The sequence below is a fragment of the Elaeis guineensis genome, chromosome 8 (assembly GCF_000442705.2).
Source record: "Elaeis guineensis isolate ETL-2024a chromosome 8, EG11, whole genome shotgun sequence".
Taxonomy (NCBI): domain Eukaryota; kingdom Viridiplantae; phylum Streptophyta; class Magnoliopsida; order Arecales; family Arecaceae; genus Elaeis; species Elaeis guineensis.
Genome location: NC_026000.2, coordinates 121,335,253 through 121,359,258, shown reverse-complemented (window position 1 = coordinate 121,359,258; position 24,006 = coordinate 121,335,253). Strand labels below are relative to the sequence as shown.

The following is a 24,006-nucleotide window of genomic DNA, read 5'->3' as shown; positions in this document are numbered from 1 at the left end:
TTGTACAAGTTAACATTGCATGGCAACCACACACTAGTTAAAGGTCACTATACTGTATCACAAATTGTTTAACCGTGGTGGCATAGGAAGAAAATATAATCATGAAAGAGACATTACTGCACCTGTAACAAGAGGTCATAATTCATATCCTGGTATGCCCCAGTCCCAATTGATAAAAATCACGTACTACTAATTCTGGAAGGAGGCCTTCGCTACTTCTAAGAAAACTCTATGCAACAGAAAGGCCCAGAGGAAGGTCATGAAGAACAAAGCATGAAAAGAAAGGCTTTAAACACACAAATATATGTTTGGAAGGACAAAATGGAAATAATGTGAAGTGCAGAGTAATGATAACAAGCCTTTGAACTGCTATCTTAATATGTTCAGTTGCCAACACTGCCTTCATAGGCTGAAAAAAAGAAACCATTCACACACAATATAACAAGCAGATGCTGATGCACAACCAGCAGCAGCAGCAATAAATCAACAGAGCTAGACTGACAAAAGATACCGTCCAGCCATCCAAATCTTATATAACAGGACATATGCTGCAGACCAAGCAACAGCAGCAAAGAATACAGTAGAGCTAGAAGCTTGTCCATGCGGTATAAGAACTTCCTCCACTAAGGCGATTCTTGAGAACGTCATCTACAATGAAATTCAGAGTCAACTTATAGGTCCAGAACTTCTATCTATTTTCAGGACATCATTAACAAAGAATCAAGAAGAATGGACACCACATCACAAGAAGAGAATGAGCAAGAAATCATCACAGCGACCGTTAGGTCATGACATGAATTACCAGATGAACATAGGGGTGAAGATTTATCCATGAATACAAAAAGAAAAACAAAGTGCCTTTGTTGGAAATAACAACATCGCCACAATAATTTAGAAACTGCAAATCTAAAACTTGCAAAACCCTTCAGAGTTTTCAAATACACATTGCTGTTGAAGCCAACCATAATATGCCAGATTCTAATTTCTTGACAAATCTGCAGTTTTTTTGCAGTAAAGACTCCTAATATTACACTCGAAATTTTCCCACTTCTTATGCTCTAAAGCTTGCTCCAGGTTAAAAATTTGAACACAATCCAAAAGATGCATTCCTAATATAACTTTCATCTTTGGATAAGCTGCCATTCACCATGCTAACTGGTTGTCGCCAACATTCTGATCATTGCAATGCCATGGCTTTTCTTTCATCCTACATTTTTTTTCCTTAAAAATCTCAAGGACATGCAGCCATCAAAGAGCTCCTATAAGCACTTCGCCTCTTTATCCACTGCTCAAAACATGGTAACTACTTTACCTACTTCTATCCTCTCCTGAGAAAACGAAAACACTGTCACAATATCACCGCTTGGATAGCAAAACTTTTTGGCTCTCAATTTAGGTACACCCAAGAGATTCATATTCAGTGCTGGAGGGCACAACAGCCTTGCTACTGTGCTTAACGAACTCAAAGATTGATGACCCTACTTTCTGCAAAAGGCAAGTACACAAGTTGATCATTCCAATCAAGTACCAGGAAAAGGAGGGACCATAACATGAAACAAAAGAATAAACACCAAAAACCCATGAAATCACATTTCTACAAGGACTTAACCCCACCACATAAAGAGATAAAGATCATCTTCCAGAAGCACATCATAATTCAAACCTCCCTTCTAAGATGTCATGAACGTACAGAAAAATTAGTTTTATTTGTGTTTTATCTAAACAAGGGCAGTACCAAAGCTTGGCCTTAAGGGGAAGACCAATAAAATAGTAATCAACTATAAAAAATTTTGAATTGAACGAGAAAGAACATTTTTCTTCCGTAATCTATTGTGTGCATTGGTTAACTATCATGCGAACATGCAAAAATTTGGTTCACAAGTTTATATGGGCGCTATTTTTTCAACATACTTTAGAGTAAAAAGATGACCTACTATTATTAAATTTTGTATTTTGAAATAGACCATAAAGACCAGCTTTTCTTAACTTCTGATCATTATCACTAAATCAACTAAAGATGATCTATAATATCTTATAATCTGAGCCATCAAGTCCAAGTGCTGATATCAAGTACCTTAATTTTCATATAGTGCTAACTATGTTGTGCTACAAAATCGAGAGCAAGGACACAGAGAAGTCATCATTACTTAATGGAAAATATACAGACATAAATCACTGAGCCTCACAAATAATTGCTTTTCCAAATACATCCTTTTAAAGGAAAGAAGTTAAGAAGTTGAGGGGTAGATCCAGTGCTTGGCATACAAGATACCTTTAGAAAGGAGTATGTTTAATGGTAAACTCTTTCACTCTAAAAAGACATCAGGTCCACAATATTTTTCTATGAACAGCCACAATGTTGTCTCTCCTTTATATCCCCCACTACTTTCCCTAGGAAAGACACCAGTTATACCTGTCATTTAATAAGGCATGGCCTCTTGCTCATCTTTAAGCACCTATTCTTCTAAAACCCAATACTCCTCTTTCTCCTTTTGTAGAGATTGAGATAACATAATAGAGGGAGAGACTGGGGAAAAGATGATAAGGAAAAAGCCATAACTGAAAAGATCATGGTAATTCAAGATTATCATGAATTCTACCGAGACCTTTAACTATAAGGGTTTATTTCATAAAGAAATTGAATATGGTTAATTTCCATTCAAGAATTGGGGAATCAAGGTTCTTAAGATTTTTCCTTTTTTTTTTTTTTTTGGTGGGAGGAGGGGGTTGTGGGGGGGAATTGTGATCATTTAAGAAAGGACTTCTCTTTCATTTATGAGATAATAAAATTTCTTCTTTTACAAAAGAACCCATGTCTCTTCTCATCACATTCTTTCCCTTTTGATCACTCTTCTCTCTTAAAAACTGATGGCATTTTCCATACAATAGTGTTCAATATAGCAAAGCGATCTAATGCCATATTAACTTCAACAGCTCAAAAGCAATGCTTAAGTTAGATCACAATAATAACATGTGATGTAATGTGATAAGCTTAAATATGACAAAAAAAGAATGCCATTGTTAGATAATATTAATAAGATAATGGATGATATACACAATCTAGGATTTAAGCAACAATGCATGCCAATCCATACCGGCCATACCATATTGTGCTGGCAATGCACTGGTAACAATATGCCCCCATGAGCTAATATTGACATGTGTAGCACCCTAACCTTCTGCTATGCCTGTGCATGGAGCTGTACAGTGTCTCGCTAACACATAATCGTTATTATTGGATGGTTATATGAGAGGGGAAAAAAAAAAGAAAATATTATAGGAATTTAATAGGGAGTGAATATTAAGAAGTTGAAGCTTGATGATTCAGTTGCTTCTGATTCAGTAGAAATGATTCAAAGACAAAATCAGCTTCTGATGATCCAACAATTGAGGATCAACGGGTATTCAGCAGACAATCGATTTTGTCTAGTCATGGAAGATCCAATCGACAGACCTGACTATTGACATGGAGCCAATGAAGATGGTCAAGTTCAAATTCCATTATCCTTTTTTATCATCCCATCAAATATCTAGTTAATGAAACCCCTCAAACTGATGATCAATCATATTATGGTAACAACTGAGAATCATGGGATCATGCATGCATTGTGTTTGTTCATGTTATTGTTTAGAGTAATTCTTTGTGCACCAGGGGCGATGCAATAGTAGCGCACCGCCTAATAATATTGGGGCACAGCATATTTAAAAAGGATGGACATTAAATGCCGCTTAGCTTTTTCCTTTCCCTAATGTCAGTGATGAAAATACCATTTCCTCTATACAACAAAGAAAGAATAGTATTATTACTTTCTAATATATGGTTTGACTTTTCGTGAATATATATGACATCCTGAACCATATATATAACTTCCTGTATATTTATGACATTCTGAATAATATATATGACTTCTTGATGCCTTGTATGACTTCTTATGAATATATATGACATCCTAAATAATATATATGACTTTCTAACACCTTATATGACTTTTTATGAGTATATATGACATCCTACACAATATATATGACATCCTGTGAATATATATGACATCCTGAACAATATATATGGCTTTCTAACACCTTATATGACTTTTTATGAGTATATATGACATCCCAAACAATATATATATAACTTTCTGTGAATATATATGACGTCCTGAACAATATATATGACTTTCTAATGCCTTATATGGCTTTCTAATGTCTTATATGACTTCCTATAAATATATATGATATCCCGAACAATATATATGACTTCTTATGAATATATATGACATCATGAACAACATATACAGCTTCCTAACACCTTATATGACATTAGAAAGCTATATATATTGTTCAGGATGTCATATATCTTCATAGAAAGTTATATATATTGTTTTGAATGTCACATATATTCATAGAAAGTCATATAAGACATTATGAAGCCATATATATTGTTCAGGACGTTATATATATTCACAAAAAGCCATATATATTATTCAGAATGTCATAAATACTCACAGGAAGTCATACATATTCATAAAATATCATATATATTGTTCGGAATGTCATATAAATTCATAGAAAGTCATACAAATCATCAAAAAATCATATATATTATTCAAGATGTCATAAATATACAGAAAGTCATATATATAGTTCAAAATGTCATATATATTCACGAAAAATCATACAAGATATTAAAAAATAATAATACTATTTATTTTTTGTTATATAAAGGAAAAGAAATTTTGGTCACTGAAAATTGGAGGAAGAAAAAGCTGGGTGGCATTAAATGTATGTCCCATCATTTAGTATGCTACGTGCTTTAAGATAATTGAGTGGTGCACTCCACGTCAAATTTATTGCACCGAATGCGGTGCACAAAGACTCTATTGTTTAATTTCAAATATATTCAACATCATGAATTCATAATACGTATTCATACAAATATGTGTACATACATACATTTGTACATATGTTATGCCTGTATGTATGTTTATATGTTTGTGTATTTATGTATGTTCTATTTATGAATGTAGATATAATATATGTCTATATGCGTATGCACATATATGTCTATATTTACGTATTGTATGCATATGTATATACACATACACATACGTAAACATATAATGAATTCATGATGTCAAAGACATATGATAATAAAAAATAACACAATTCAAAGACAACGTAAATCCATATACAAACACAACCAAAGTTGGTCGAACCATCCCTCATTTAACTGATCAAGAACCAAAATAATTCTAGTGGTTCGAATTCACTCTTAATAAAACCCCAATCCTCCCTCTCCCCCTCCCCACGGTCTCATTTCTTACTCTTAATAGAAGATCTCCGCCCTTTACTAATGCATTGCCTCTCGATCTCTTGATGACAGCCCTCTCACACCAGAGGAATGCAAGGATTCCATTTTCAAAACCCTTGTAAGCACCAACCTCATGAATCCCCAAATAAAACGTCAAACCCAATGCCACCCAACTTGAATTGTCCCCCTTGGTCACTCCCATCATTGGAAAGCCCCTCACCATGAAGCACCAGAGCCTACTTCCCATACATCTGTGGCAATCCTTGAACCACGCCACCCTCTCCACAAGGAGCCCCCTCAGGCATGCTGCTTCTTTGAGATTTTGTCTCCCTCTCTCTCCCCCTCCCTTCCTCTATCTCTCCCCCCCCCTCTCCTTCTCTTTCTCTCCCTCTCTCTCTCTTCATTTCAATATACCCTAGAACTGCAATGGTATGGACCCATACCACACCGAACCAATTGTCGGCCAGTACAACCTCAACGAACCTTAAGCACAACAAATAACTCCAGCTACACCGACAAACAATTAACAAATGCATGTACACAAATATATAACATATCCACAAAATTTCAAGATTCGCCATCTCAGTGCCGGGCCATGTACCGATGCCAACATATTTAGTACACGACCAGTTCGGCATACCGAGTGTCGGTATGCCCCTCATATCGTATTTCGATATTAAACCAATACAGTACATCCTGTTCAGTCTGATAAGGCAAACCTTATCATAAATAGTCATTAAAGAATAGAACATACAATACCACAGTTAAAACCAACCTTTACATATATACACAATACACAATCATAAACGTGAGCCTTTTGCCTCATACAGGATGCACATAAGGCACGCTTTGTAGGTGCTTCGATGCATCCACCTCACTTTGAGGTAGAAGAGGAATTATGGTTGCACCAAGGTCAGCCTTGCATCTTGGGCACACCTTTGATAACAGGTCACCTTTCACCACTATTCACAATAAAAGATCAGGTTGAAACTTAACCAGATCATGTCAACTTAACAAAAAATTAGTATAAATCTATAAATTGTTAGGAAATCTAAGGACAAGCTTCAGATAATAGAATAAAATGACTTGAGAAGACAAATAGTTTGCTTTCAAATTTTATTTTATGTTTACGATTATCTTTATGATAAATAAAAAAGCGTCCTCAAAGTCTTTAGGTTATTTAATAGTTCAAGTGATTAAAAGTAATATTTATTAGATTGTGAAGAATTAAAGCGCTGAGTTTTATGTTGATTAAAAGTAATTTTGAGTCAAATTGTGTCAAAAGAGTTCTAAGACCATACATGTATTTTGAGCCAATCCAAAATTAGGAAACATTATCATATATATAGTTATTAGGCATGGAATGCCGTACCATCCCGTACCGTCCGTATTGTACCGTACCGATCTCATACCAGTACGCTATACCGAAGTGTACCAACATTACCGTACCGTATTGAACCGCGTACTGACATTAAACAGAATTTCACCAGTATGGGGTCCAGTACCGGTACGGCGAACCTTTAGGTGTCAACTCCAAAAGATTTTTCTAACTCACTAAATCCTTCCCATCACCAAAAAAGGGAAATGGCTCCTATATTTGGTTTAGAGATCAGAGGCATCATGGATTGCTAAAGCAATTTACAAAAATCTTCGTAGGGATGGATTCAAAAGCTCACATCACCAACTTAGACAAACCAAAAGAAAATACTGAAAATCTCTAGCTACCATTTGAAGGAGCTATCGCTTTGAAAATTTATAGATGGAACCATAATACCTTTTCATAGGATTAACCAAACACCTAATTTGTACAACATGCCAAATTCAACATGATACTCCTAGTCATTTAGTTTCTCATTGCAAGTCCTTAAGTCCTACAGAGGAAGAGATCATTATGAATTTAATTTGCCTACCATCCAAGACAGAGATAAGGATTCAACTTGGTTGACTAGCCAAAGAATGTTTTTATTATAAATAAAAGCATTAGCAAACAAAATAAAGCCATGTGTGTGCCAACAAATTAATCACCTTCTTTCCATAGGAATCTTAGAATAGAAACTCAAAGCAGCTTTTAAGATAAAGCTTCACTAAAAAGCTAGCATACAGAAAAGAAACAATTATAGTGGATTCCCTTTTCCAATTACAGCATATGTGACATGAAAAATGATGTCCTTATATGTTCACTAGCTTCTCGAAACCATTCTTTAATTGATCAATATTTGTTATGATGGCCTATTCATATTATCAAATGCAACAAGTCAAATATTAAATACCATAGTAGATTTTACCAAAAAATACCATAATATATCGAACAGTCTCCTAAAGCAATTGTACTAAGTCTTGAACCACAAAGATATTTCTACATGTTGCCTACTTAAAATAAATACAAATTTAGATGGGGATTTTAATTTAGGAAAGATATTGATATGCTAATTAGCAAAGACCTTTGCAATGATCTTATAGTTGCAATTAGGTAGGTAATAAGCAAGTAATCAAAAGACCTTCCACTTTAGCTTTTCTAGAAGACCACAAAAATTTGGTTCAATCTTTGAGACAAAGTTTGCCTTGCTGATCAGTACCATAATATACCATAATATACCGTACAGATATCAAACCGATACATCATACCGTACCATATTGACACTTGATACGTTAAACTTTACCATACCATACCACATACCAACATTGCAATAGAATTGTACCAATACGAGGTCCACTACCTAGATGGCGAACCTTGCTTGGGTCTGCATAAAGATGAGAACAAAAATGCCATAAAGTCATCCTTAATCAACAACCACATTTTCCAATAAGAGTTTGGGGTAGAAAAGTAAGCTCTAATATTTATTGTAATAGAAAATGACAATAACACCCCTAAGTCTCCCATGTATCGAGAATTCTGATTAGATTCCAATTTCTATTTTCCAATAAGATAGGAAGAAATTGAGGATGGAATCATTCTCTTCACTATCAACTTTAACCCCATAGCTCCTCATTATGTTCTACACATTATTTCAAGATTTCATCTTTATTTATGACATTCTCACCAAACTAGGATTTTCTCGATCTAATTTAATTAACATTATATGCAAACCATTTGCCAACTTTAGTTCTAAGTCTGCAAAAAAAAAAAAAAAATGAAATTAGCAAATGGGCTGCAGACTTTGCTTAAGCGATGTCTGCAAACCATTTTCCAACTTCAGTTCTACAGGTTCTGGTGAATCTTGGTACCATTTCTCAAGGCCGGCCAAAGAGATAGATCTCTAACTGGATGATCCCTACTATTTTCTTATTTGATAGTGAATTTAAGATAAGCCTTATTTTGTCTTTTCCTTTTCCTTTTAGCAAAAACAAGGAAAGAGTCCTTTGATTGCTTAAAGTCCAAGTTTGAGAGGAGTCTCAGGGTCTAAAAAGTATCTTAGTACAACAATTTTGATGATTAATTTATAGAAAAAATCAAAATTCATTTTTCTTATCGTTTCTCTTTATTTTGAGAATTTTGTATAATCATTAGCACTAAAAATGGGCTTGGGCCAGGCCAACTCCACGTAGTCTATAGGCCAAGCTCGAGGTTATCTAGCTCAAGCTTGCTTGGCCCGAAAGATTTCAAAGCGAGATCAAGTTAATGCTTGGCCCAACTAGAGCCAGAACCAAGGTCAAGGACGGACCCACAAACTGCTTTCTCTCACACCCTCCCCTCATGTCCCATGCCCCAACTTCCCATGCTAAGAAAAGCCCTCCCTCCTTCCTCTCATGTCTCCATCCATATTCCTCACTTCCTCTTCTCTACCATCCTCAAGAATTCTCTCTCCCCCTCGATCTCTCTCTCCACTCTCTCCTCTCTCTCACCTGATCTTGTCCTCTGCACTCTCTCCTCCCAATCTCTCCCTTCTCCTCTTTCTCCTACTCGATCTCTCTCTATCCTCTCTTACTCTCTCTCCTCCCTCCTCTCTCCCTCCCAAACTCCCTCCCCTCTCTCTCACTCGATCTCTCCCCTCTTCGCTCTCTCTAATATCTCTCTCGTCCAATCTCTTTGCACTCTCCTTTCTCTCCCACACAATCTCTCTCCCCTTTTCGCTCTCTCACCCCTCTCTGCACTCTCCTTCCTAAACTCTTTCCCCTCTCTCCCCCCTCTACCATCTTTTCTTTCTCCTCTATCCATTCTGATCTCTCTCTCTCCCCCATCTGATCTCTCTCCACTCTCCGAGCTCGTTCAATCAACCTTTGACCTAAGCTTGAGTCAGGCTCGATCGAGAATTTGAAAAAAGATTTCTGACCTTGGCCTAGCCAGAAGCCCAAAAGTTTTTCAGGCCATGCTAGGGCTGCATAGAAACCCAATCCAGCCTGGCCTGATTCCATCCCTAATAAGGATTAAGCTGTAGCATACACCACATTCTTTGTGGATTCGACCTAGGCTGCAGAGATCGATGAACAACCAGATTTTTAACCAAATTTTCCTCATTTCTCAGATCTGAAATTAATTTCAGATCCATGTGATAGATTAATTGTCTTAGGTCAATTTAAGCGATCCTACATTAACAAATGTATAACATCTACATGGTTACAACAGAACTTACAAACTCATGTTTGCTATTAACTATTCACAGTCTGCAGTATCTTCAGCATATGAAGAAAAATAGTTGCTTGTGAAAGCAAATGTACAAAAATACACTCAAGGAAGCCAAGCTCGCAGATAGGGTTAGCACCTGCAAAGGTTCTCCCATTACTTCCATCTGAGATGTCCTTGATATCTCCCATGCTACCCACCCTCTTTTGCAACCTTCAACTTAAAGTCAAGAAACATCCTTGTCAAAGTTCTCTATAAACAACATTGCAAACGTATACATGATGTATACATTACCTTACATTATATTTTCCCACTTTATCCTCTTGACTACCCGACATTCTCATCCATACGATAATTTCAGACACACAATAAGATCATGAATTTTTCCTTTCGGCCTTAATGGTAATCAAAGACAATCACTTCAAAGATTCAAATTCACTTTGTTTATCATACTTTAGTGTAATCCGAGACATCCTTGCCAAATTGACCAATCCTTCCATTTTTTGTATTATAATATTGAAATAGCATCTTTAGTAAATATCTTATCCTTCAATTATGACTAAATCGTTGACACCATCAAAATCTTTTAAAGTTGCACCAGATACATTCCATGTCATGTCCACTAGTTTCTTAAAGATTTAGTTTATTGAATGTCTTCCTTAATTCCCTTCATGATCTAAAAGAACAACATCAATATTATCACTATTATATGTAGCAAGGGCTTGCCTTCTGAAAGTAGGCCTTTCACTTATTAAAAGAGAAAACAAGGGTGGTTGTGAGTTGTGAGTCAGCAATTAATATAAGTGGAAAATAAGAACAAAAGTTTCAACCTAGCACTTCTAGAAACCCCTATGACTTGACTATCCCTAACATCCAAATCCTTTCTGCAGTTTTTTTCCCCTTCCCTTACACATGTGGGTGCTATTTATGTATAGGCACCATCCCTAAAGATCTTCTTCATGGATCTTTTCCTTTTTCCAATGCCACAGCCTACTTTCTCTTCTCTTCTTCCCATCATCATTTTGTTTCCTTGAATCCAAAAGCAGTAACTTTACGCTTCTGAAAGATTTTGTAAAGGAAAGTGGTTGTACATTCATACTTGCAAGCCTAATTTGCATGGTATAAACTGTTATAGCATCAACCTTTTTCTCTCAATATACTATTCTCAGTAGATTAACTGGTTTGTTTATGTGCTTGAGTCAGGTGCATATTATAGCAACCCCCTGGGTCAAAACACAGAAGTCCAAGTAGCATTACACAAAACATCATAACCCATAATCCTCGCCTCTCCAGGAGAGTTTCCAATTAGTGAATATGTTAGGCTGACCTGCTGCTGTAGTAGCCACTATGCATGAACCAAATTTTCAAAGCATCCTCTTGTACAATGTCACTCAAACTTTAAGATAGACTATGACTATGAGCAAGATCAATCACCAAAGTTTCATGGAAGCTAATATCAGTTACATGAATCAGTAATTATATTAGGCCAAAGAAACAAAATAAGCTTCAACGGTACACTTCATGCTTTTCAGAAAAGTATACAAGGTATATATGAATTCCAGTTTTGTAACTGAAGGCAGCTTCATAGTGCAATATGTTCCTAAAAAATTTGACTTTGAAGCTACAATGCATAAATAAGGTGCACATACATAAAGTTAATTGCATTGGAACTCTTCTGACATATTCTACTTGCAACTGGCAGAGAAAACATTGCCATAAATAACAATGATATGATAAACTTTTCACCTTCTTCTTTTTATAATCCTATATTGTATTTGAACTTGCCATACTCAAATCATTTCCATGGTGCTCCTTCATCAAAAGTTGCGAGAAGCTGAGGCCTAACATTTATGACCACAAAGCAGCATCAAAATATACATGAATTTAAGGTGTTATGACTAGAAACAAGTAATTAGATTCTAAGAAACTTTGTAAGTTGATCCATGGAAGATAGAGATCACCAACCAACCATTTCAGGCATCCGAAAATATCCTTTTTCCCTGAACAAAGCCGTCCATGCAAGCGAACCGATCACATGACGTTCTTCCTGAGCTTCTGGATAGCACAGTACATCTTCCTCCTTGACCCGACCGCATTAATCCCCATGTCCTTCAGATCCTCCAGCGTCAGCAATGGCAGAACGTCATCATCCACTTCATGGATCTCAAACACCGGAGCGTACCGGCCCAGCCCCAACCCATTGAGCCAGGATCGGACGCCACCGTCCCCGACCGAGCGCCACCACCCGTTCCGGTTGTTCCAATCCCTATTGTCCGTCTCCGATGGCAAATCCCCCTCAGCCCAAGGACCACCATCCCTGCTCTCCGAAACCCTAACCCTCGCTGCGGCCCGCCTATCATTCCTATCCGACGGACTCTCCAAATTATCCCTATAGCCCTCATCGCCAGCGTCCTCCCCGCTGCTCGATTTCAAGTCGGGGCCTTCGTTGCCCTCGTCGACCTTCGGGATCCAGCTCGACCTCGCCCGCCTGACTCCGCCGCCCCGCCACGCCTTCCCGTCCCGGCTCCCCCGCCGGATCCCGGCGCCGTGGAAGTCGAGGTTCTCGTCGACGGGGAGGAGGACGTGGTCGTCGGAGGTAGGGGGGCCGTCGAGGGCGTCGCCTTCGGGGGCCAGGGTGGTGAGGGGGCGGGTCTTGGAGGAGTGCTTGAAGGGATCCCTGGAGAGGTAGGCCCGGGGCTTGGCGTGGTCGGAGGGAAGCTTCCAGTGTTTGGTGCGGCGGATGTATGGCTCATAGGGGATGGCAGCGGGCTGGTCACCGATCTCGCCGAGGCGGACGCTGGGGCGGCGCTGCCGCTTGGAGCCCAGGCAGGGGACAAGAGTTTCCGCCGGGCCGCCGCCGTTCGCCGGAACCTCCGGCGGGTGGGGATCCGCCATTGGAGCCGAACGAATCGAGAGAGAGAGAAACAGAGTGGGGTTTCCGAGTCGGCAAGCGAGTGGCAGGAGCGAAGGAAGAGAGTGGCGCTCTCGGGATCCTTCCGTGGACGCGAGGCAGGGATTTTGCTCGGCCACGGATGCAAGGCCAGGCGGAATGATTTTTTCTGACATGCTTAGATGCGCGACAAGTGTTAATCTGACGGTCGTGAGTGGAGTTCAGAAAAACACGGTAACGGTTTTTTTTTTTTTTTTTTTTTGGGGGGGGGGTAAGAAACACAGTAACGGCTTTAATGCCTCGAAGTCGTCTCCGTTGAGAAAGTTTCGATTAGACAGCTTTCGTGCATCCAAGACAGTTGGAGAAAGATGTTGTAACTACTCTTACAGCGAACCGACGCTACATGTAAACGACGGGGGCCACCGTTTTTTCCGACATGAGTTGACTCGGTTGACTGTGAATGAAAAGGAAGTCAATCCCTGTAGTGGGTTTGAGTAAGATAGCAGTCTAATTGATGGGATAGGATCTGACGTGATAACATATTTACTGTTTGCACATCTGTTTTCACTTTTATTTCACAAATACACGTACTAATACAGACAGAAGTATTATTCAGATATTAAACTTTTAGATTTATATTTACTTTAAATGAAGAGATTAAAAATTGGATGATGAAAATATAGATATAGGTACAGATTAGTTAAATTTTGTGAACAAAATATTGTTCCACTTTATATTTTATTAACTCAAGATATAAGATAAATAATAGAGCAAAAAATAGAAAGAACAATTATTCTACTTAATCATATGATTTGTATAGTGGATCTAAATGATTCTAATAAATTATACATTTTGATTTTTTTCTGGAATCAACACTTTAAAAGGGTGGCTGTTAAAATGCAATTGGTCAAATTAAAAATATTACCGTCTGCAACATATTCATATTGTCATATATTTTTCTTTTGAATTGATAAGGGTGGACTTTAGTATAATGCTAAGATTGCTTCATTATTTCTTGAATGTCATGGGCACAAAACATAGAAGTAACCTCTTTTTTCTTAATTATGGGATGAGATTGTATACATCTAACCCTTTTGAGATTCTGTAATAGTAAAAATTTTGTGCACCAAAATGTCTTTTAAATATTTTCCTCTAGAATTTTTAAACAAGATAAGGTTGAAAATAGGTTCAAGTATTTATGTGTTCATAGTTGTATCCACTTTTTTAACAAATATAAATATAGATTAAAAAATATTGGTTGGATGCTAAAATATGTGTTTATATCTGTCTAGATTCAAATAAAAAAACAAAACTAGACAAATACTATCCTATTAATATTCAATACCCTAAATGTCATATTTCTGACTAATTTGTCTTTATGTACGGCTAAGCTTGGATCATATATTTCATATCTTAAAAGATGTAACGTTTACTAAGTTCTAACTAATTTAAACTATGAGAAAAATTGTGTATTTTTATAATGAAATTAGAGCATGAAGGCATGTTAGATCTTAAATTAAGATGGCAATTGGGTTGGGTTGGATGCATGTTAGGTCAAAACTTTATCAACCTGAATCGAACAATTTATTAAATAGATCAAAAATCTAAATCCAAACTTAATCTTTTTCTTAAGCACATAACTTAATCCAACATATATAACCTATTTATTAAATGGATTGAATTAGATTAAACAGATTAAGTGAATGTTTAATAGATTAAATAACTTAAATAGATTAAATAGATTAAATGATTTTTTAATGGGTTAAATGGTTTAAACATATTAAATAGGTGATGCAGATTAGATTAAATAAGTATGAAATAGGTTAACTAGATCTTAAATATGTTAAATAGTTTGAATTATGAATCGAACCAATTATTAAATAAGTCAAAGCATATTAAATAGGTCATAAGTCCAAAATTGAACTCGACCTATGCAATGAACAGGTTTAGATAGGTTGATCATTTTATGATCCAAATATATTTATGCTAATCAAGAACATACTTAAAACAGGTTGAATTGATGAATTAGGTCATAAATTACCACTCCTATCTTAAATCATAAAAATATTTTTTCTTCCTTTTCTTTCTTTTCTTTTTTGGTGGGGGAGGGGAGCGGGGGAAGAGAACGAAGAACTTTACTATAATAGCTGTTCCACGAGCATTAGAAGTAATTTTTTTTTTTTAAAAAAAAAGAAGGTCAAATACTTAGGTCGATATATGCATCTTGTGCTGTAACTGGCTATCAATTATACTTGAGGTCAACCAATTAAGTTATTATCTTAATTTAATATGAATATATCTCAATTATATAATGCAAGGGGTAAAGAGTATAGTGCATTTAGATAGATTCTAAAGACTCTGCTTTGTTGTATTTCTTATTATTACAAAAGTGATAGAGTTCACATACTACACTTGGAGTGAAAAAATAAGCCTTTATAATCGATAAGCCCATTCCTACCCTCCATCAAATATTCCTTCTAATTAAAGTATGTTCACTAGGCATGCAAATAATATAATAATGTAAAGGACTAACCTAAATTCATGACCTCATATAAATAGAGGAAGTGCCAAATATATGAAAGCAAAACATGTTTTTAATATACAAAATAACAAACAATAGTCACCTAAACATTTGAGGATAAGTGTTGCCATTGTCTATCATAGCTCTTTTTAAAAGGACACACACTTCTATTAATAAGTGAATTAATATAAACTCCTAAGACCTATTTTGCTTTTAAATTTGTTGACATACATATGTTATAGTCTATGCTCTTATTTAAAGCAATTGCTGCATGATCTAACCTTTATCAAGTCATCTTTACTTTTCAAATTCTAGCCCTAGGTTGTGTAAACTAATAAATCACTTTTGCTTGATAAGTAAGATTTCCTATTTTGTATTCCATCAAACATTGTGTCTAGAGAGATAGAGTCATATTCTCTGCACATATTTATTCATTTATATGTTTTAGCAATCATGTGCATTTCTATAAGTTCTTTTTCATGAAAATGATGATAGGTGTAACTACTACACTAAAAAAAAAAAAGGGAATAAATCAGGCTTGAGGGGCAGGCATCCTTCTAATCCTTAAAAGAGGGGGAAAAAAAAAGAATTAGTTATTAATTTAAGAGGAAAAAAGAGAATTAATTATTAATTTTACTTGCACCCTTAACAAGTAAATACTATTGTAGAAAAATACTAAATAACATACAACTCTCACAAAACTACCATGAAGAAATAGGATGAGCATCCAACTAATCGAGATTACAAGGTGAAGGTTACATGCATACCTTTCTCATGGAGATTTTTAATTCTAAGAAGAAAAGGAGCACGTCAGTCCACCTAGATTTCATTGTGTAGTGAAATCGGATAAAAGATAACAGAAAGGAAAAAGGGCTATGACAATAACTGAAGTAAAGAACTTATAGAGGAAACAAATAAAGGATAAATGTTTTGCTTGCTTGGTGTTTAAACTAAACTCAGCTTGATAATTGCAAACCTAAACTAAGTGGAGATAGGCTATGGAAGGTTTGCTGGTGGATCTTCAGAAAGAACAATTTCCATGGACTGAACAATAAAAGGGTTTAAAAATCTTAAGCTGAGGTTTATGATATAGATTAAATGCCAAGGTACGTACAAGCCAAGTACCAAGGCATGGCCAGCTCTGTAGAGATGCAGATCGAGTCTCAAAGTATGGACTAAGTTCTAGAGTACAACGGGAGTCCCAAAGTATGCATCAAGAACCAAGGTAGAGCTACAGATCGGACCACAAGTGTCAGCCGAGTACTAAATACAGATAGGCCCTAAGGAGACATTCACAAGTGCATATCGGGATGACCACTGCAGCAAAAAGGATATTGAGCGACTGAATCTTGCAAAAAGGGGAAAGTATCGGCTGTGTCAAAAGAGTGTATATATTTGTCGAAATGCTTCTAAGAAGCATCAAACGATAAGAATATGTAATTATGTCGGAAAATTTTCGGCTTTTTTTCGCTATGCTATATATGTGAGCAACAGGGATCTAGGCACAATGATGGCACTTTTTTGCATCATTAGTGGGTGATGCAAATTAGCATTGTTGGGAGCCATATAACTCTTTATTTCACCCCCAAAATCGGTAGCCCTGATCCAACTATTGCCCCTCCGATTCTACCTCTCCTCAGATCTCATCTTTCTGATGACCCCCCTTCTCATCCTCTCTGTCATCTCTCTTCTCTCTCTCAAGCAAACTCGTCCACTCCCATCCTGCTAGTCCATACATCCCCCACAATCCCAGCTCATCCAGCTTCTCCTTGTGCACTTCTATTCATCCTCTGCCTCAGGTAAGTGAACTCGAAACCTCCGGATTTGTGTTGTTTTCCTTCTTTTTTGGATTGATGAAAAGATTTTCCTTCTCTAGGAGCAAGTGGGGCATCCACATCGTGCCAGGGAAGAAGGCTAACTTCCATCTCGACTGTGGCAAGGTTAATTAATGGAAGATCTAAATTTTTACTAATTTTATTTCTTGGATTCATGTTGTATTATTATAGATATAGGTTTTTAATTTGTCCTCTTCCTTGCTACCTGTTCTTCCTTACATGAAATTAGGGGTTTCAAGGGGGTTGATTCATATTTGGATTAAGGAATTTTATGATTTTACACACTCAATAGAAAAGACTGGCAAAAAAAAAAAAAAGAAAAATTGGTTCATAGTATGTGTAGTTTTTAAGAAGGTAAATCATGATAAAGGGACTGTTCTTACAAATATTTGATGGAGTGGTAACAACCTTAAAGGAGGCGTTTCCCATTGTGAACTTGCCTGTCCAAAAAATTGAGTGTAATTTAAATCAAAAGAGGAGAAATTAAGAAAAATCAATATTTTTTATCTAGTTGTCTATTTGCTTTATATTGGATACAGAGATATGAAATTAATGTGTCAACAAAGATTTCTTTATTTTTCTTTTTGAATTTTAAATATAATTTCAAAGTGCAATGATTCAACAGAATGTCCAAAATGATAGTTAATCTGAAAATTTTGGTCTATTAATCAATATATCTTAGGATTCTAGCTTTATATGTTAAATATATGGGGAATTTTGTTTAGAATGATAAACAGGGATTTAGTTAAGTCTTGGCGTTCCCACCTCTCAGTCTTTAGAAATTTTCTAGAATATTTTTTTAAAAATAGAAACTTCCTAGAATTGCATCTTAGTGGAGAGGAAACAGTGTGACTTCGCTGCACATGGTCATACCTTGGAAATCTTATAACATCTAATTCCCTCAATATATGGTACATTATAATAATAAAGATTCCTATGAACTAAATGAAGTTAGGATGCTTTTCTTGGATGATGCTTCGAGAGCAACCACCATGGTTATGCATACCTTTCAAACAAGCTGGCAGAAAGAACCAGAAAGGACCCAGAAATATATATATTAGAATTTGAACTCATTTCAGGACGTGCTAGAAATACTTTTCGTTTCATTAATTTCTTCTTCCTTGTTTAACACATTGTTATGATCCTAAGAAAATTATTGTCTATGCATATCATTCACTCAAATTGACTCTCATCATGCATGAGCTAGAAATAGCAAAACATGCATTAACTAAAGCATCGAAACAAAACTATGTTCCACACTTACGAAATATTAAATAACCAATGATAATAAATTTTTAGATAATAAGATTTTTCATTTTATTAGTTTCTAATTGCTTCTTTCTTAGACTCTATGAGGATTCGTACGGATGTATATTTAGTCCCATATCGATTATCTATCAGAGAGATTTTGGATACTTATACAGGATCAAAGAATCAAAATAATATCTTTTGATTAAGTTTTTTGATGAGTTATAGTTTCTTATTTCTATTAATTAAAAAGCCATCTTCATATATTAAGAAGAATTCAAAAAAAATTGGTTGTTTTCTGTGCATTATTTTTCCGATTTGTAAAGCATCATGCCTACCTTTATGAAGCTGGGTATTCTTTTTTTTCACCACCATATTCATTGTCTTAGATTGATCTGTTGTTGGTACCTGCCAGGGTAGACTGTATTAAGTGATGGAACCAGATCTAGAGTTTCAGGGTTAGATCTTGAAACTTTTTCAAGATCATACAGCAGAAGACTAAAATAAATCAAAATTTATTTTCTAAAATCAGAGAATCCTTAGATCTAAAATTTTATTACATGATTATTACATAGCATTAAATCAGAAATTAAAATATATATATACAGCATGAACTACATGTTGATCATATCAACATGTTTCTATACTACATCTAATGTATGTATTAAACAATAGATCAGATCTATTACCTTGCAAGTTAGACGTTCTAACCTCGCTGATCCAGGCTTGAGAATGATGTTGCAATCCGCATACGTGTCCGGCCTCTAGGAGTCATCCACACGAGCCCATGAATCTCGATCAGAAATCCTGCTTCAGAAAATCAGCACAGTATGCTAGTACTGCGCTGATTCTTCTTTGATGGTTGATTAGGTGCCTCTTTCTTCTTGATTTAGACTCTTCCAAAGATGAAAAGTAGGAGGAGGAGTTTCAGATCTGAGATGCTCTCAGGAAACTCAAGATGGAGGAAGGAAAGAGATGAAAACAAACAACCCTAGAAGAAGACCCTCTTCTTCTTCTCATTTTTCTCTCTAGACACCCTATCTTGTGTCTATTATATCTTCACGACCCAAAGGTCTTTCTCTCTGATTTTTGGATGGCCCAAAGGTCTCTCAAAAATTTGTCTTCACCGAAAATTTCATGAAGAAACTAATTTTATACAGAGAGATATGATAGAGTCCTTGTCTAGGTCAAATACCTAGTCAAGGCTTATCCAAACATGGCAAGATAAGGGGCGCCCAACTCTTGAGCACCTCCTCCTTATTTTCGTGTATGGATCACCAGCAAAGGGTGCACAATATGTACCCTAAAGGCCATGAAAATTTTAAAAAAAATTTGGATAAATTCGGTGCAAAATTGAAAGAGTTTTGGATTTCTAAAACTCTATCTCATAGAATTCGAAATCCAAACTTATTCCTCTTTGATTTTATCCAAACCACCTTCCATGTAAGAAAGAAGAGAGAAAACCTTTTGTGAACGTGGGAGAGACCTGGGAGACGGCTTTTGTCATACAAAATAAGAGGAGATTGACGTTGAATGAGAGAGAGGGCGTGGGGAAGGCTTATGTGGCGCAAGGTGGAATCCTAATCTTACTAGGATTCTATCTTATGATTTGTTTTAATTTGGTTTCTCAAACCAAATCAAACCAAAATTAGATTAACCCAATTAAAATAGGTCTTAACCCAATTAAGAACCTAATTTAATCAGATTAAATTAGATTTAAATCTGATTTAATTTTTTAATCAAATTAGAAATTAGATTGACCCAAGTCCTAGTTGAACTAGGACAAGTTTTTTCTTGCACTTGGCTTATCCAATAAACCAATTGGACTTGATCCAATCAAGTCCAAATCAAATCTAATTAAATCATATTTAATTAAACTTAATCTCAGCCCATTGGCTTAATCAAATTAAGCCAATTAGCAATCGAATTGCTAATCGATCCTCCTACAATACTTGCACTGGGTTAAATGTCAATCGTATTGATCATTTAATCCTAGAACGATTCTTAATCATTGATCAACCATCCGATCGGATCATGAACTTTAATGTGTGTGACCTCATAGGTCCGAACCTAAGTCGGTAGCACAGGAATAAATTTCTGTACCAATCAAAGTGACCATCTAGCAATGGTACCCGACGACCGGATAGGTCGAATGTGTAGAACAACATCCTTAGAACCCATACGGATATAATTTTTATATAATTCATCCCCTTGACCAAAATGATCATAGGACACCCCAGAGTTCAACTGTCAACTCTGATTATGTTGTCCACATTGTATTTCAAAATATCAAATCCATCTGATGGATTATCCTGGCCAAGGCTTTGCTAAATTGAAATACAGCGACTCATTCTTCTCCAACTCTTGGAGTGGTCAATCCCATCTCGATCACTCTGACTTCGCAAGTACTTGACTGTGCCCAGAAGCCTTCCGTCCCTGAATTAGAAATTCAGTTAGTCCAGTACCAAAGCACAGTGAGTTGCTTGCAAGTCACTGAGGCGATCTCAGGTCTAAGGGACACTTATACCTATATCCCATCAGAGACATTCTCAACAGCAGAATACTCTGGAATTGGTCACGTTCAATGATGATGTACCAGTACATCTCACCTGTATGCCATACCAGTGTCTCCACATTCTTTGGTTAAGAGGACAACCAACCCATATGGCCTACAGCGACCTATGCTCGATAGAAGCTGTCGTCCTTATTAACAGCCTATCATTTGGTCGTGAACAGTTTTAAGGATTAATCGATAAATCCTTTCTTTATCGAATCTAAATAGTCCTAAGGACTTCATCATAACAACAGAGTTCATTAGAAGATGAAAGCTTATGATGAAAATGCCAAATATATTTTATTTATTAACAAATCAATTACAATATTTGGTTGCTCAACTGTCAACAGCTTGACGATTGGCTTTTTGGGACACATTTTCCAACAACTCCCACTTGTCCTAAAGCCACTCGGCACAGTATCTAATTTCCATCTTCGACTTGTGGTTGTCGAACTCCTTTATCGCCAGGGCTTTAGTGAAGGGGTCGGTCAGGTTCTCCTTTCCGTCGATCTTCTGAAGATCGACGTCACCTCGATCCACGATCTCCCGGACCAGGTGGAAGCGGCACAAGATGTGCTTCGTCCGCTGATGTGCTTTGGATTCCTTCGCCTGAGCTATGGCACCAGTGCTGTCGCAGTAGAGCAGGACTGGACCATCGAGGGAGGGTGCTACTCCGAGCTCGTTGATGAATTTTTTCAGCCACACAGCTTCCTTCACAGCATCCGATGCTGCGATGTACTCCGCTTCACAAACAGAGTCCACCACAGTATGCTGCTTGGAACTCTTCCAGCAGATGACTCCACCATTCAGAGTAAAGATATAACCTGACACGCTCCTGCTGTCATCATGGTCAGATTGAAAGCTAGAGTCTGTGAACCCCACAAGTTTCAGATCTGACTCGCCATAAACCAACCATTGGTCCTTAGTATTTCTCAAATACTTAAGGATGGCTTTAACCACTTTCCAGTGATTTTCTCCAAAATCAGATTGGTATCTACTCACTACTCCTAGTGAGTATGCCACATCTGGTCTTGTACATGTCATGGCGTACATGATAGATCCCACGGCTAAAGTATATGGGACTCTACTCATATGCTCTCTCTCTTCAGGAGTTGTCGGATAATCCTTCTTAGAGAGAGAAATTTCATGGCCTATCGGTAGATAGCCCTTCTTGAAATTCTCCATGCTGAACCTCTTCAGCACAGTGTCTATGTACATGGACTGGGATAACCCAAGCATCCTTTTAGATCTATCCCTATAGATCTTCATCCCTAGGATGTAGGATGCTTCACCCAAGTCCTTCATGGAGAACTATGATGACAACCAAACTTTTATTCCCTGTAGTGCGGGGATGTCATTCTCGATTAAGAGAATGTCATCCACGTACAAGACAAGGAATACCACAACTGGACCATTTACCCATTTATAGATGCAGGGCTCTTCTCCATTCTTAATGAAGCCATACGTTTTGATCACCTTATCAAAACGCATGTTCCAACTCCGAGAAGCTTGCTTCAATCCATAAATGCATCTCTGAAGCTTGCACACCGTGGACTCATCTGTGGATGGAAACCCCTCAGGTTGTATCATATACACCTCTTCGGTCAGCTCTCCATTTAGGAAAGCTGTCTTTATATCCATCTGCCAGATCTCATAATCCAGATGGGCAGCTATTGCAAGCATTATCCGAATGGATTTGAGCATTGTCACAGGGAAAAACATCTCGTCATAGTCAATACTATAACGTTGACGATACCCCTTGGCGATCAGACGGGCTTTATAGGTCTTCACCTTTCCGTCTGCGCCCCTCTTCCTTTTGAAGACCCATTTACACCCAATGGGTTTAACCCCTTCAGATGGGTCAACCAATGTCCATACATTGTTGACCTTCATGGACTTCATTTCGGATTTCATGGCTTCAAGCCATTTTTCAAAATCAGATCTCTGTATTGCATCCATATAAGTGATCGGATCCTCATTATTCTCATCAAGTTTGAGGGGGTCACCGTCTCGGACCAAGAAACCGTAGTATCTGTCTGGCTGACGCGGTACTCTACCGGATCGCCTTAATGGTGCAGATACATTGGGCTCTAGATCTGATCTAATCATATCCGACTCAGGTTCAGCTATTGGTGTCGGTCTTTCTACCTGTTGAACTTCATCAAGTTCAACCTTAGAGGCAACGGTTCCTTCACCAAGGAACTCTTTTTCTAAAAAAAATTGCCTTAAGGTTGACGAACACCTTTTGTTCATCAGCATGGTAGAAAAAATATCCTTTTGTCTCTTTGGGGTACCCTATGAATGAGCATTTGTCAGACCTAGGTCCAAGTTTGTCTGTGACTAATCGTTTGACATAGGCCGGGCACTCCCAGACCCTAAGGTGTGAAAGTGCTGGCTTACATCCTGTCCATATCTCATATGGAGTCTTAATTACAGACTTACTTGGAACCCTATTTAACATATAACAGACCGATTCGAGTGCATATCTCTAGAAGGATATCGGCAAGCTAACAAAACCCATCATGGATCGGACCATATCTAACAGAGTCCGATTCCTCCTTTCAGACACACCATTATGCTGTGGTGTTCCTGGAGGAGTCCATTGGGAGAGAATCCCATTCTCTCCTAGAAAGGTATTTCCCTCTTCGGTCAGATCGAAGAGTTTTAATACTCTTCCCAGTTTGTTTTTCTACTTCACTTCGGAATTGTTTGAACATTTCAAATGAATCCGACTTAAGTTTCATCAGATAGACATATCCATATTTAGATAGGTCATCCATGAAAGTTATGAAGTAGAAATATCCACCTCTAGCACTTGTACTCATGGGTCTGCAAACATCAGTATGTACTAGGCCCAAGAGCTCAGTAGCTCTCTCACCTTTTCTAGTAAAATGTGACTTGGTCATTTTATCAAGAAGACAGGACTCACAGGTTGGAAGTGATTCATAATCACTGACTTCGAGGATTCTCTCTTGAGTCAACCTGTTTATTCTGTTCTTGTTTATATGACCTAGCCTCCAATGCCATAAGTAGATATCTGACACACGATCTAATCTAGGGTGCTTGACTCTTATCAGGCTTGATCTTTT

At 37.1% G+C, this 24,006-nt stretch overlaps 1 protein-coding gene across 8 annotated transcripts; it reads right to left on the bottom strand.

Moving 5' to 3' along the window:
- Positions 1-205: 205 nt before the first annotated feature.
- LOC105061398 (uncharacterized) lies at positions 206-12,871 on the bottom strand. 8 transcript variants are annotated; one of them, XM_073261857.1, is made up of 3 exons: positions 11,835-12,871; positions 11,616-11,710; positions 206-648 (listed from the first exon to the last, which is right to left on the bottom strand). In XM_073261857.1, exon 1 carries the CDS (start codon positions 12,762-12,764, stop codon positions 11,901-11,903), a length of 864 nt encoding a protein of 287 aa, XP_073117958.1. In that variant the 5' UTR covers positions 12,765-12,871; the 3' UTR covers positions 206-648; positions 11,616-11,710; positions 11,835-11,900. The 8 variants fall into 8 exon arrangements, with proteins under 8 accessions (XP_073117958.1, XP_029116622.1, XP_010943724.1 ...); XM_010945422.4 differs by having other exon boundaries at positions 251-648; positions 11,839-12,871; XM_073261856.1 differs by lacking the exon at positions 206-648 and adding an exon at positions 756-1,485.
- Between the last annotated feature and the right edge of the window lie 11,135 nt (positions 12,872-24,006).